This window comes from Protobothrops mucrosquamatus, unplaced genomic scaffold (genome assembly GCF_001527695.2).
Source record: "Protobothrops mucrosquamatus isolate PMUCROS unplaced genomic scaffold, P.Mucros_1.0 scaffold_57, whole genome shotgun sequence".
In the NCBI taxonomy this organism is placed as follows: domain Eukaryota; kingdom Metazoa; phylum Chordata; class Lepidosauria; order Squamata; family Viperidae; genus Protobothrops; species Protobothrops mucrosquamatus.
The window spans coordinates 203,056-219,465 of record NW_015386133.1 but is presented as its reverse complement, the minus strand read 5'-3'; the positions used below and the strand labels follow the sequence as shown (position 1 = coordinate 219,465).

General features: G+C 34.9%; 1 protein-coding gene across 1 annotated transcript in view; it reads right to left on the bottom strand.

The window, feature by feature from the left end:
• Positions 1-8,068: 8,068 nt before the first annotated feature.
• Positions 8,069-16,410, bottom strand: part of ABHD12 (abhydrolase domain containing 12) — a 33,800-nt gene continuing 25,458 nt past the window's right edge. Inside the window, exons 8-13 of the mRNA XM_015812099.1 lie at positions 14,900-14,937; positions 13,998-14,077; positions 11,030-11,112; positions 10,399-10,477; positions 9,016-9,143; positions 8,069-8,386 (exon numbers count right to left, since the gene is read on the bottom strand). Of these exons, the coding sequence (XP_015667585.1) occupies positions 8,335-8,386; positions 9,016-9,143; positions 10,399-10,477; positions 11,030-11,112; positions 13,998-14,077; positions 14,900-14,937 (460 nt within the window). The 3' untranslated portion in view covers positions 8,069-8,334. The remainder of the gene's footprint in view (positions 8,387-9,015; positions 9,144-10,398; positions 10,478-11,029; positions 11,113-13,997; positions 14,078-14,899; positions 14,938-16,410) is intronic.

The following is a 16,410-nucleotide window of genomic DNA, read 5'->3' as shown; positions in this document are numbered from 1 at the left end:
TGATTAACCAGAGATTGGCAAGAACATGTCTGCCACCCCTGATTGGCTAACTGAGGAATTTCCAAAGAGCTTGCCTAATTCACTGTTTGAAAATGCCTGTCATAGAGTATCTTAACTTTGATCATGAAAAGCCCATACCATCATGTTACCTCAGTGCTAGGAAGCCTTGCTTTTTTAACCCTTGCAGATTCCTGCTTCCTAAACTCAAACCATCTTAACTGGCACTTACAGATATTTCCTGTTTCTCAGATATAAAGCCTGCTTGTGCCTAATCATGAAGGGCAAGCATGCTGCAAATGAATAAAATAGTCATTTGATATTAATAAAATATTCAGATGTTTTTGAGTGGATTATACACCCAAATAATTACAAATGCAGCATTTTAGAAGCCAGCCAAGTTTAAAAAAATCAAGAAAGATCAAAAAGTATGTTAAACAATAGAAATAAATAATTATACAAAACTATGGATTTGCTTAAATCCTTGGTTCTTGCACATTTTTCTCATGCTGACAAGCAAAAGTTCAAATCACTTGTCTTATAAAACAGATACAGGAAGTAATATTTATATATTCTTTTAAATTCTTGCTTTGGTATTATCAGCTAGGGGCCTAATCTGACTTTAATAGCATTGAAAATAGAGAATTAAGCAGGGCCTGCTTTAAGGGATGAAATTCCCTCATCAGTTTATGAAAATAAAACTGTACATCAGTATTCCAAATTCATCATAATAGTTCTTTAGCTACCCTGGTCCCAGTCCAACCAATGTTATTCTTTAATAAGTTAAGTGGTATTTATGTCCTACTAAAGATGAAAGGAATTCAGTTAACTAATTGGATTGAGCAATTGTTTGGCCAGTTGCAGAAAATAGGAATAAATCAGCAAAATAAGAGATAAGCTTTAAAATACTGACAATTAAGAGTTAGCCTTTAACTAGCTGAAGTTTGAATCGGCAATTTCTCATTTCTCACTAAACACTTAAAATGTTTATATAAGTTTATATAAGCTCAAAAAGTCTATCCTTTCCTTGCTGGCTGATAGCTTCTGTCAAAAATGGTGTCACCTTAATTGTTTTAAAATTTAAAATTGTGCAGTTAGATACCAGGTTCTAAGAAGTAGTTGAATATGAAAGCTCTATTGAAAAAGCATTGAGAAATTCACTATATGCTGCACCTGAAAGCCATCTTGAAATGCATTTGAGATAAGGGCTAGTCTCCACAACACATTGTACCTATTAGTTTTATTTGGTTGCTGCTCTTAGTAAATAACCATTCTACTTGCCTTTCACTGCATAGCCAATTTATCCCCACATTGAAGAAAATAGATTGGCCATTCCTAGTTTAAAGCTCATAGATTCTGGATATTGGCTGGGTACAAATCCTTTTCCTATGTTTTTGTCTAAGGCAGAATATATAATGGAGGAATTCCAGGGAACACAATATTGTGTTTAAGAAATGCTGTTAAATTTTTCTTTGGTAGGAATTGTTTTTAAGTTGATTACAGCTAGGTGTTCCTATGATTCATTTTACTGCCATAAAATGCTTGAAATAAGGAAACACAAAGTTGATTTACTGTACTCTTTTCAGTATATACAGAACATTTTTCCCTAAATAGTGTGGATTGTGTTATTTAAATCCAAGTAAAGTATCACAGGTTTCTGCTGAGGAAGTCTTATCATGTCTTGAAATTTGTGCATAAAATATTGCATGTTCGCAAGCATTCCCATCTCACATGTATTTTGCATTACACTCTTAAGAATGTGTTCTATTCCTGGTTATTTTTCTTCATAGTCTGTAAAATTATTGTGAGCAACACTTACTTCAGAGAAGATATCTCTTCAAGCAACAATTAGCCAGGCAGGAGGCTGAAGCAAGCAAATTAGCAAATTTATTGTGCTTGCTAAATAAATGTATTTGTCACAATCATGTCATTTACAAAACTTGAGTTTGTTTTAATGTGTGTGGTGTGCTTATGATATAGTACTGTTATTCTCCTGTGTTTTCAAAACATTAAACTTCCATGAACATTGCACTTGATTTATCTTTTATTTTGGAATGGAATTATAAAATTGCCATATTATTAAAATCAGTGTAATAACTATGATGTGATAGCTATGAGAGCGAGGTCCAAAGCAAAGCAAGAATTCCATTATATGGCTTGGCTTGGCCTAAATAACTCATGGTCTCAATCAGTTTGGAGCAGTGGGAGCTCTCTTATTCACTCAAAGTACTAGAGCTGCACTGGGGCCATGGATGATCTTTTAACGCTTGTCCCTTAAGTAGTTCTTTCTAAACTTCTCTCTCCTCCCACATTAAATAGCAGGCATAGGAAAAGTGGTCCGTGAATGAAGGCAAATATATGTGTCCCACGATAATAATGTTGCAGGATCCAATCTGGGTCGGTCACCGGAACCAGAGGTTTAGTCTTCCCAGTCTTTGGATTTGTGCTGGAGCCCATCCTTGGGGAACCTCTCTCTACCACACATTCTAGCCCATTCCAATTGGGGTGATGAGGAGGGGTTGAAACCATCTCTGATGCCACAATCCCAACTGAAGTTGGGTTCCCAACTGCCAATCTCTAAAATTTCTAATACAGTACTATTTATGTCTAGTTTGACTGAGATGTAATTGAAAAGTCCAACATTTTCACCATGGACTTGTTAAATGGCCATTCTCAGGTTCAATGTTCACAACAGTGGCACGGGGAAGATATTCATTCAAAGGTACCCCTACAAGGATTGCAAATTAGTTTACATAGTTGAACAGACAATAACAAGTTTTATATTGTATTGGTTAGGTATCTTACGAGTCACAAAAATGCAGGATGCTTTAAAGCTAGTATAACTATTCCACTCACTCTCATTTTGTTATCAAAATTATTCTGTGAAGTAGGTTATCCTACGAGAATATGATTGAACCAAATTTGTCTAGTGAGTTTTACAAACTGAGTGGGAATCCTAGGCAACTAAGAATGAAACCTTTGATTTCTTTTTATATAAACTGGATCCATGCCACATATTTTAAGCCGCTCATGAGAAAAATTAGTTTTGAGGGACAATATGATTAATTAGAAAAAGAAATGCATTTGGGTTTTAAAGGTGGTATGATGAAAATGTGGACGCTAGACTTACTCCTCTAAGATACCAAACATATATGAAATATAGCTAGCTTCATCCATAGATATTTTGATTAGTTTACTTGAAGCAAAGTTGCATTTTATATCAGCTGGCCACTCTCCTAAACCTCCTGGAAGGCACTTGTCATTTTAGGATGATACTGTCCTGGGATTAGTTGACGGACTCCAATTTCTTATTTTGAATTCAGGGAGAGCATGTGTTTCAATCTCCAGAGCTGTCTTGTGAACAGATCAGAGTGATTGATGTCCCTTAACAATTCAGTTTATTTTAAATTATCACCTATATTATTTACAATTATTTCCTATTTCTTTGGTTTATATGGCCAGCCAAAAAATAGTAAAAACAATAAACAAAGTATAAATAAAATAGCTGAGCAACAATAATTTCAATTATTTCAGCCAAGAAACCATCAGGTGGACTCCACTCCTTTTCAGTTTTTCAAATGAAAGTTGGATGCATTGAGTAGGGGGTGGACAGTGATGTACAGCTCCCACATTCTGTACTTCTGTTTACCATCACAAGGGAAGTTCAGGAGAGATTTGAGCAAATTTCCTTTCTTTGTGTCTTGTGGCCACAGAAGCCCAAAGCAGTGGTTATGGGTGGTGGTGTCTTTTATAACTGGTAGAGCAAACATAATTGCAAAATAATTTTTGGTTTTCTTAAGTCCTTAGTGGTAGATCCATGGAATGGTGTAAAAATTACAATGACAGTTCGCAAAAATTAAAACAATATATACACAACGTGAAATCAGAGCTATCAGTTTTTTAGCTGGTGTAGGTCTTCATATAAATCAAGTTCTTTCCAAGAACTTAGGATGTAGTCATATATTGGGATAGTATATATGTGGATCCAAGCAGTGAAACTTTTTGTAATTGACAGATTTTCTAAGTGCCTAACATTTTTTGGTATGACACCCAGTGTGGCGATAACCACTGGGATCACGGCAAAAGATTAGGCCATAATCTTTAAACTTTGAATATCAAATCTTGATTCTTTGTTCTATTTTATTATCCCCTGGTATTGTCACATCAATTATTCACACTTTCCTCTTTTCAACCACAGTTAAATCTGGTGTGTTATGTGCAAAGATTTTTATCAGTTTGTATTCAGAAATCCCACAACCTGCTCATTTTCAACTATTTTTCAAGTCTTTAAGTTCCCACCAATTTTTCATTAGTGATAAGTAATTTTTTACAGATGTTCCAGTGAAACATTTTGGCTATTAAGTTATGTCGTTGTATGTAATCAGTTTGTTGATCTTGCAGAGCATATGTTCTGTTTCTTCTCCTTCTTGCACAATTTGTACTTTAAATCATTTGACATTTTTTCAATTCTGGCCTTAAATGCATTAGTTTGAATGGCTTGCTCCTGAGCAATCAAAATTCTTTTTTTAATGTTCTAGTTGTAAGTCACTGCCAAGGTTTTGTCTTTATCCACTTTCCCCTCGATCTTTTGTAGAAATTGACCATGTAATGCTTTTCCTTGCAAGCATTCTGTTCGCGTTTTTGTTACATTATTTCAATATTTACATTTTGTTTCCTGTACATTCAGTAATTTCCAATTTTTAACTTGCATTAATGCTTGTTCTTGGTAGTCTTTTATATAACCAATATCCAAGATTTTCTGGAAGAGCTCATGACAAATATCATGAAAATTCTACACAGGTTTATAGAGAATATCTATACAACACCTGAGGAACATCTACTGTTAGCAGCACTTTTAAGATGGCCATATGTGAATGGTAGTAAGTAAGAAAAATGATTAAAGTCATAGACAGCAATCTAAATAATTTAATGTCTCAAAGCATACAGAAATCTCCTATTCCATTCATATTGGAAATTCATTTTTTTGAAATTTCGCTGAACTCAAGCAAATAATCTGATCCAAATGTAATCTCACTGAATGTGCAAAATTAGTCAAAGAAAAATTGTCGAGTTGTTGGCCACAATGTAACTCGCAAATTACATAGTATATTTCCTCTGACAAAAAATGAAATAATGAAATGTGTTCTTGTATTAGCCCAGAGCACCTCACATATAGAATTCTGTGAGTAGCAGAAAATATGTACTTACATGCACATGTCTACAGCTGTTTGGTTCCCGATCAATAAGTCACTATTTTAAGTTCTTTCTGACAAATTTCCTGGATATAAGCATAAATGCCAGCAGTCCATGATTTATACTAAACAAAACAAAGCTACCTCCAAAAGAAGTCAAAATCATTTTTTTATTAAAACTACACACTGTTTCAGATAAACATTTCCATTTCAATGCATGTTACTGGCCTAACAATTGAAACATATGTGTCAGAACAAATAGCACTGTGCATGCTTTGGGATATAGTTTTTGTTGCACTGGCAGAGTTGACATTGCCACATTAGTCTGTACTTTATCAATACTAAAGTAGTGTCAGCAGGAGCAGTGCTACACAGAATATTATCTTGGCTTGCTCAAAAGAGCTGAAATAGCATTTTTGTCTTTCTTAAATGCAATAATCCTAAACATGAGAAGGGGAGAAAAGATGAAATTTTATATGGCACAATTCTTTTGCAAGTTATTGTGAATCAAAACTGATAGATTACTTAACTGCAGGAAGTCTCAATGCAAAGAACAAGCAAATGTTTGCAGAATGAATCTGTAATTTGATACATGCCAAAAAAGTAATATATAGACAATATTAGTAAATAATACCCACTATATCTTTCAGACTAAAAAAACTATTCTGAACATCAGTACCTAGTCTATTGTGTCCAATATTGAATGTTTAAGACATGAATATTTCAGGGCCAACTTCATAAAAAGAGGGGTCACTGTAAAGCAATCTGCTTAAGCCCACCAGCCACACTGGCTCATAATTCCTTTGCTCTAATTGCTCACCATGCCATCCATGCCTGTATTGATTTTTGTTAGCAAAACAAAGTATGTGCAAATAGCAAAATATCAGTCTTCTGTAGCCTCCTCCCTAACATACAGCCTCTTCCATTCTTAGTTAATATAGAACTGAAGTAATTGAAGAAGACTGACCTAAATGAACATCCATGCTATCCTTTTTGTCATAAGGGAGAGATTTTACAAATCTCAAAAATGGATTTTGGTAATCACATGGCAGTGTTTGGATGATCATGTCGCAACTTAATAAACAAAGTTACACTGGAATGTTATGCATTCATGAACAATCACTTAGTTCCTCCTTCATGTGTTCAAATCAACAAGTAAACCACAGCCTCTTACAACATCCCAATTGGGAATCAGTGCTAATGGTGCCTAACAAGATAGGATATAGAAGCCATCTTTAAACAATGGTTTCCTAATTCATCTTGTTTGAAACATACTAGCCATAGTTTCTCAACCCAACTATGGTTCACTGAAATTTCTGGCTTGTTTCATAACATATAAAAAGCAAAACTCTTATGTGCATGTGGGAGGATTATACATATCTTTATTTATTAAAGCCATGAAATACTTCAGATTTTATTTGGAAGAAGTGGTATGGAATGCATAGCACTGCAAATGTAGCCCCAGTCTTCAACTCAGTCAAGAAGACATGTCTGCTTCCAGGATCATATGGTGGCAGCAGAGACCTCCCTTGCAAAACTCATAGAGGCTTTAACGGGTCACCTCTTTCTAATCAAAATGGAAGCAATCCATGGCACTGCTGTTGATTAAGCCCAAACTAGGATAAGGGACTAGGTTTTCATAAAATACGAGAATTGGTCAGTCTCAAAAGCAGTACATGAAAGTCAGATTCTGTATTTGTTAAAACTAGTTATTACATTGTCTGCTCAATTCAGTATAGAAAGTATAATTTTATTGTAATAAAAGAAAATAATTCTCTATTCACACCATGTGTTAATTGAAGGGAACATTTAAAGCCAGTAAGGTAGATTTCATTCATCACAGGTTTTAATAATACACATAGCAAACTAAAACCAACCTTCAGTTTTTACAGTAGAAAGGGATTACTTTAATGATCAGAGATGAAGTATTGTTAGCATAAGAATGTGTTACTTTCAATACCTTTGGTTGACTTGGGTGATATTTCGGCATTCCATGGTGAATTCCATATGAATAATTTCCCTGCTGAGAATTCGGAATGATTCCCAAAGAAAATGCACATCAAAAGAAATCAAAGGGTTAATTTATTTCCCTTATATTTAAAAAGGAAAGTTTTGACCACCTTTAGTGTACCTGAGCATTTTGGAGGAAATGGTTAGGCTGGGATGTCTGAAGAATCACAATTATTTAAAATGGTATCATTCCTTTTTCACTCCCAAAGTGCTTTTATTTCTCTCTATGATTAGAAGAGACTGGAAGACATCTTTACCACAGTGAAAACACACATTCTCCCACAAGTCTAAACTTAAAGACATCTGTTAACAGAAAAGCTACTTCAAACAACTTCCAAGGATAATTTTAATTAATATGATGTATTTCATTTAAAGGATATGCACATCAAAAAAAATGGTTTGAAAAGTAGAGGCATGTCTGTAAACAGAGGTATTAATAAAGATTTTTGTATATTTCTTGTCTGGGAGAGTTGAAAGGAAAGCAATAAAGGGAAAATTGACCACTATTACATTATAATTGTTAAACGGGCACCTTTTTTTAAAAAAAGTGAGCCATCCTTCAATTCATTCTTGTAATGTTGTCTTGTCTATCTGTTTGTTTCTGGTTTCTAAAATTAATTTAAAATCCACATTATCTTCTACAACCAACAGGAGAAAAATATACCTTGCCAAACAAAATTCTAGAAGAGAACCTGCAGCTCAAATAAAATAGAGATAGCACTGAAAAGTTGTAAGAATTACATTTTTGCAAATAACTATAGTCCAGCTATGTTGAGTACAAGTTCTTTTGTTTTGTAAAGAGTTGCTGTAACAATCCAGCACAATATTGTGAGAATGTTTATAATTTCTGGGAGAAAGCGGGGGGGGGGGGGGGATATACAAAGTCTTTATTGTGCTTGAACTTAATTGTTCCAACATTTTGCTCCCTCATTCTTTAGGAAAAAAAAAAAGACACAGAAGCCAGTTACATTCATTCTTCATATCTACTATCCCAGAACTTGGGATTTTAAGGTATCTTTTAGAACCGAAGCCAGAATCAATGGTATATCCAGTGTTTGGGTTTCAATAATAGCAGACATTTTTTCTTTCTCTTTTTCAAAGATGGTATGATCTTAAGTGTACCATGTTTCAGTCTTCAGTGATGTTGATGATGATGATGATGATGTGCAGATTTTCCCAGGAATTCCCTAAGAAGGAAAAAAAAACCAGTTGTTTATTGTGTCAAATATTTTGCTATTTTAGGTTCAGTTATTTCCTCTTCTCCCCATATCTGTCAGCATATAACACAACTCTTTCCTTTCCTGGATGGCTCAATAGTAGATTTTTTTTAATGCTGTGAGAAGAGGAATGCTTATCAAATCTGTGACCTGATCTTTAACAGTAAACTCTTGTAGGAGTCATTTGCTTTTATATAGCCGGGAGGACCTTGGAACATACAGAATGCACTCTGGGGAAAAAAACCAGGGTCTACATCTAGCAAGATAAAAAATAAAAGATCAGATACTTCGTCTTGACAATAAAAGTTCAGAGATTGTTCCCAAGAGATTGACTTGCTCTAAGACAAAAATATGATATAAACTGACAGCTCACAAGAAGGGAAGCAGACACACAAACAATTCTATTACTTCTAAACATTCATGTCATAAAAACAATGTCAAAATATTCCACAGTATCTCTCTTTTATATTCCTGTAATACAAATTCCAAAACCACTGGGAAAATTACTCTTCAGATGTGATGGACTACATTTGCTAGAATTGCCAACCAGCTCATCCCAGACTAATATTATGTGACATATGAATTACCCTTTTAATTACCGTAATATTCGAGGTAGCTCTGGGCTCTTGTAGATGTATTTATGCCTGTATCCTAGCTCTTTGTGAAATGGAACAAACTGTACTTTGTAATCACGAAAGTTCCGAGATGGGGCAGCAATGTTGTATAGCTGTAAAGATATTTAAAAGCAAATGCTTTCACCATATTAAAATTAAATACGATAGTACAGATAATTCCCAGTTTAAGAACAAATTCCATTTTCAAGGTCTATTCAACTGTTAAGTTGAATTTGTATGTAACCTGGAACAGTACTATTATATAATACTGTATAAATAGTATTGTGTAATTAAGTTAAACCATTGTATATTTAACTTGAATTTTGCTACTATAAACTCCATTCTTAATTATGGGTCACCCTAAAACCAGGGTGTTCTTAACCTGGGGACTTGCTGTACTGTAAAAGTCTTTGGACCTAAGAAGTTCAACAAAACTGATAATTATAGAAAATGGGTCCCTTAGCATTCATCAAAATGGCACTAATGCACTGTTATAATGAAAATATGTTTTGATTATGTTTTAATGGTTCCACTTTTAATTGTTAGTTCTTTATTATTTTTTCTTTACTGTGTATGCTGCTCACGTATGAGAGATCTGTGGCTATATAAATATGATAAACAGACTAATCATCCTGGCCAAAGGCCATGGAATGATGAGAATTACTGTCTAATATGTATGACTGGCACTGAGTTGAAACTAAAATTCAATTTTTTTCTTGTATAAATTTTCCTGACTTTTCATTCTGTGGTACACAAAGAAAGAATCTCCTTGATTGCACAGACTTAACTGTTTCTTTCTCTAGATACAGGACAGCTGTCAGCTCCCATTTCACCAATTCCAACAATGATGACTAAAACCAAGTCATGGCAATAAATCCAGATTACAGGAGAATATAAAACCATGCACGTCACACTGTATTTCACATTCTTCTCTGATACCCCCTCTGTTGAAGACACTATATACCATCTCATTCTCAGCAATTTTAAAGGCTGTGCAGAGATGGAAAATGACAGACAAGGCTACAGCTTTGGATCTTAGAATAAGAAGGAGCAGAAGGATTATAAAGGAGGAACACAGAGATCTGCTCCATGCTTTTCTAATTCATCTAGGATGACTGATACTTGAATGAAAACACATTTTAAAAGTAGCTTCCTTGACAATATAAAAGGAGAGTGAGACAGAGTTAAATTATCTGTCTCCATCAACACTCTGAAAATGCATTTCTTCCAATAGCAGCAGTCAAGATTTGATATATTGATTCGCCCCACATAAATTAAATTGCAATTATTCAAGCCCGGATACTATTCTAACTCTTTCAGGATATTTATAAAGTTATGACGGGGCAAGAGTTAAAAATGAAGCAGCACCTTTTTTCCAAGATGAAATGGAACCACAGGATCATCTTCAGCATGAAGAATAAGCAGAGAGCATGAAATGTGCTTCACACTGCAAAGACAACACACACCAAACAATTAATTGGGTATATTTTAAAAATATGAACAAAATATGAATATCTCTTACTTTATTCAAGGTTAACTGTTGGAAAGTTCAGAATCACAGAATTTTATGCTTTTGTACATTATTTTATTACACTGTTTTGAGGATTTGGAAAAATAAGTAGTTTTGCAATAGTCTTCCAATGCAGATTATTTGCATTTGTGCAATTACATTCATGAAAAAATGGCTAAAATAAAATCTGCTGTCCAATCAAAAATGGAATAGCATGAAAGAATAAAAATCTAGAAACAACTATCCAAAAGGCTGTATATCTGTTAGACAGAATGCTTTACTTTGTTACAATGAACTGCTGGCTTTTTTTTGAAAAACGTACAATTTCCTGAGCCAAGGTAACTGAACAGGAAAAGCAGGGATAGGTTCATCCATGACACAATAATTCTGTGAAAACCTTTCAGAATAACAGGGTTTTTTTTCCTGTCACTGAAAACCTCAAAGAGCAAGTGGTGGAGGAGGGAGTCAATAGATATTTTATTTACTTACTTCTCATCATTGGCAAACTTTATTCCACTTGATGTGATAGGGTCAAGGAAAAACCAGTCAAATCCCGGGAAATATCTATATATCTGGAAAAAGTTTGCAAGATGTCACAGGCAAATTTTCTATTTATGGCACAGGTATACAGGAGTCTAAGAAGTGTAATTTAAGAATTCATAAACACAATTTGCGTCTTTAATCACACACTTTTCATGCCTTGTTTATATCCCAATTTCACCATAGGTAGTCCTAACTTAATGATCCTAAATTGGGACCAGAATTTCTGTTGCTAGTGAAAAAGTTGTTAGATAAAACATCATATGAATGTACCACTGAAGCAATGGTAGTCCTGATAGTCTGCAGTCATTACCTGAGGCCTTGTGCTTCTCCTGTCTTGCTGCCTCCTTCCTGGCCTGGTCTAGCAAGCTTCCTTTGGCAGGAAGGGTCTGCTGCCCTGCCATGCTCACCTCAGCTTCTAATTCCCATCATCTTGGCCTTTTTGTGTGGCCAGGACTCCACCACCACCACCTAGCCCCATGGCCCTTCACCGCCCCTAGCTGACCTCAACTATCTTCTTTCTCCTGCTGCTGATAAGGTGTGCCCAGCCGCAAGGTATTACAGTGGCCTTGCAAGGAAGAAGATGGCGAAGGTCAGCTGGAGGCACCGGGAGGCTGCAGGGATAGCAGAGTGCAGGACAGAGGAGTGCAAGGAGGAGTGCAAAGTGGTGAGGGCAGCAGGGACTATAGAGTGCAGGGCGGCCAATAAGGTAGATCGGAGAAATAGGGAGGGGGGGAGTTGAAAAGCATGCTGCAGTCATAAATGTGGTGGCTTGCAAAGTGCCCAAATTTTGATCACATGAGCACAAGGGTGTTACAATGACTGCAACTTTGATGACTGGTCATAACTACCATTCATTCAGTGCTCTTGTAAATATGAACAGTCACTCAACACATGGTTATTAAATAAGGATTCCCTGTACTGCAATACACTCTACATGGGCTCACTTTGCAAAGTGCCTGGAAGCTAAATTGGTAAAATATGTCTATTAGTTTACTAACTAATGCTAATGGTAACAAATGCATAACACTGAGTTCACTTGATACCCATGTTTAACTCTTTCAACCGACTGTCAACTGCTTTCAGGACAATTTAATTTAATTTAATGTGGTGTTATTATATTGGATAAAAGTTTTAGGCCTGATAATGTGATGGGGCCATCTCTACCATTATAAACCTGTACAAATATTTTAAGATCTACAGAATAGTCCTTTCTCAAGATACCCACACTTGCTGAGGCCTATCTATTAGGCTAAATTGGTTCTTTACATTTGGACCCTATTCTTCCACCTTTAGGAAAGCGGTTCCTTTAGCAACAACTTCGCACATAAACTGAATTATAGTAGTACTAAAACTAAGAAGCATAATAATGTATCTTATTGTAGGATACTTGGTGCTCTCTAACCTTAGTTGTTTTCTTGAAGATGTTTCATTACCAAACTAGGTAACATCATCATGCAATGTATCTTACTGATATAAATATATAGCTGCTCTGTCAAATAATTCAGGACAATATATAATTTAAAAATAAGTACATACAGTAAATGTCATTTGAAATGTATTTTTACAAAAGTACTTCCAAACGTTTATATCAAAATTTTGATTTTATGTTATTTCATTAGACAGGCCCACATTTCTTGAGATTACCTGGCCTGAAGGGAGGGGCAGGAATTCTTATCCTATTTTTTGTGCTTGTGTTGCAAGTGGTAGAACTGGACTGACCTTAGCAGGATCAAGCGTATTTACTACTTGGATATAAGCTTCCAAGAAATATCAAGGCTGTAGGTTGGGACATTTTTTTTTAAAGAAAAACACATTATGGAAGATGGTAATGGCAAAGCACTTCCATAGTACTACTAAGGAAACTATTTGGACGTATCCTTGAAATTATCAAGAGTTAAGTTGGATTTGAAGATGATTTTACTCTCCTGTAGCAGAGAAAAGAAATATTTCTTGAGATCATATTGGGTCCTTGAGTGTAAAAGGAGGAGGAAAAAGGGAGGAAAGATAAGAATTCTTTCTTCTAAAATTAAGATTAAATACATTATCTTTATTGGGGGGGTTCGTTCTATGGTAGTGTAAAAAAGCTTTGTTATCTAAGTGTTGATAAAAAAAAACTTGTACTTTTTGAAAACTGACCAGTGTGATAAGAAGAGGCAGCTTTCCCTTCTATGGCTTTGTTCTACTCTGTCTGATCACTGTTATACTTTCACAGTACTCCTTTTTCACACTTTCATTAGCATAGAGCAGTAATTCATTATAAATGGAAAAAGAACGTCCAACTAGTCCAGAGGTGGAACTCTAATGATTACATCAGACAAATAGCACCAGTATTCCAATGATGTTAGTATTGAACTTGCAGCACCTCTATTTTCAGCAGAGTCCTTACAAGGTGCTACACTAGAAGATGCATTTTAGTTTCTGGTGAACTATAAGGTTAGGATTAGCTAATGTTTCAAAGTCTATTCAAAAATTATTCAAAGTATAAAGTAACAGTCACTTTAAGTTCCGGAATGTACATACAGAATGTATCTGCAACTCCTTCAATACTTATTCCTCCTGACTATGAATTCGTAAAATGTAAAAATATCGAAGCTTATTTCCAGAGGGTTAACGCTTACATATATTCTTACACTCCTTTCTAAATGACTTCATTCCAAAAAAAAAGGCCAATTACCTGAAACTATACTATCAGAAATCTCACACATATTTTTTTTTTTGCTGAATATACTCATTTTATACATGGAATTATTTCAGTCTTTCTGGGCTGGGAAATCTCCTGGCAGAGAAAACAATACTTTGCACATATGGGAAAAAAATTGAAACAAAAAATCTTGATATGTGTTGCTTATTGGATATGTTGAGAATTCTCAAGGAAATATAAGATGGGAATTTTAGCATGTAAATCTGTACTTACCACTGAAAAGGGATGACTTTTTGCTTCTTCACGTATGTTTGTAAAAGGTGATTCTAATACCAGGGCATCTGGGGGAGTTTCTGAAAAATATAGAGCATTGTCCATTTCAGCCAAACTATTGGTACATCTCTACAAGAATATGCCTTGTATCTACCTTGAAGGACATCTAAGTAGTGTGGAGGAATGCAAATCCAGAGTTGGAACTAAACATAGAGGCATAATCGCAAGAAGACTTTCAGGTGTTCAAAAATATGTCATTATTTTCGATTTATATCTGGATAAACAGTATGTATTATTACATTATTTTTAAAGCCACTTAGACAAACTACCAAATGAATAAGCTCTGGCTTAGAGTTCAGAAGGAGAGTGTGATATCCTGAACTCTGATAGCATTTTAAAACCTCTAAAATAAAATTTCACAGGCTGAACAACTGCACTTATCTTTTGAAGATACAAATGCAGTATGTTAACTTCTCTGCCAGATTTGAAAATTGTTAGCCAAATCCACCCATCACAGAAGAGCTGAGCAAAGAGGCTTTTTGCAGCTGGTAAAAACTACTACAGCCTCCAGAGAACTTCAAACATTATCAAACTACGTATGAGAGAAGAACACTATGAAATGTATAACAAGAAAACAATTACATTATGTTAATCAAATTTAAATAAAACATTCATTTTTCTGGTCTCCTCTTTCAATGCCACACCTATCAACAGTCAAGTGTGAGACTTGGCCTGCAAAAAACTACACACCATGATGGAGTCATTATGTCACTCTGACATTTTAATAAAAAGGCAGTTTTACTGCTAAATACTGACCTATTTAAACTTTTCTCAAAGACAAGAGAAAATATGGTTGATATGAAATGCTCCTTGATAACATCATGTAGAAAAAATTATCTTACCTCTTTCACAAAGACGTCTTACTAGATTGGTTGCAACTCTACAAGCAAAACAGAGTTAAATGTTGATTACAGAGAGCTCTTACCTAGTTCTCTTCTTAAACCTTCTTTATAACTCTACTTCATTTATCTTATCTCCTACTTCGAAAAACATATCATAAAACATTATGGTTTGACACATCACTTCACCATAAGAAAGCAGCAATGAGTGATGGAATTCTGGAATGTTTAATATGAGGCCATGGCATAAACAACAGCTCTATCTCTCTAATCTAAATTTTAAAAAGTATATTCTATTCATAGATTGCTAATAAAACACTATTCATCAGATCAGTTTCACACATTGCTCCAGTAGAAATTAAAGTAGTAAACAGTAAACTGCTACCCATCATTTGTAATGCAATGTATAACCTCAAATCTAAGATGCCTGAATGATATTAGTCTTTTATTTTTCAATCTAAAGAAGCATTTGTGTAAATCTAAATGCTTATGACTTCCTCTTATTTTAAAACTAAAATGCTTTGGATTCCAAGTTCTTTTCAGTGGACCCAAACTGAATATGGGATATTTATATTATCAAAGTAATTTTGATAAATTTCCTGCAGCTCTGTTTTGCAACCCCAATCTACTTTTTTGGAGCTTATGCATTCCACTAATAAAGAGAAAAGAAAAGAAAAGAAAAACCCCTTGATTGGAGTCTTTTTGTGAATGGAAGGGTTTTTCTATATATTGAAAGGCAATTTATGTCCAACCCCCTGGTGGGAGGGGGGCACCCAACACATTTATCATTAAATAACACAATAAGAAACCACTACATGTGGGATACTTAATCTAAAACCTAAATCTTTAAAAAGGGGTATTTACTGATTACATTTCTTATTTCTATTTTTAATGAGCATAGTTCCATTAGAAGTGGCTCTATCTCCTCTCTTTAAAATGAAAAAAACCCATTTGCATATTCTTCCATTTAAACTCTGAAAAATCAATTTCCTCCAGCCATTTGGCCTCCTTTGACTACTAACAACAATGACGTTTTGAATTTACTGGTGTCTTTGGCAGCATCTGCACTGAGAACGGAGTTCAAGCATGTGTAATAGAAAAGACAATAGCTACAGCACATGCAAGTCTAAGCTCATTAGGAAAATGAGCATTAGCAATAGCATTTAGCAATAGCAATAGCACTTAGACTTATATACTACTTCACAGTGCTTTACAGAACTCTCTAAGTGGTTTACAGAGTCAGCATATTGCCCCCAACAATATGGGTCCTAATTTTACTAACCTCGGAAGAATGGAAGGCTGAATAAGCAAAAGGTTCCTGATATCAGCAAAGATATAGCTTTCATTAATGTCTTTCAAGTAAAGACATTAATGGGAAGATCAATCTATAGAAGTACAAAATATTCCAAAAGTATTCAGTTGACTCTGTCATAATCCCCTTTTCTGTGATAGGAACATTTTGTGTGGTGTCTTGAGGATATTTTTGCCAGCAGAATGTAAACCGGCTGGCGACC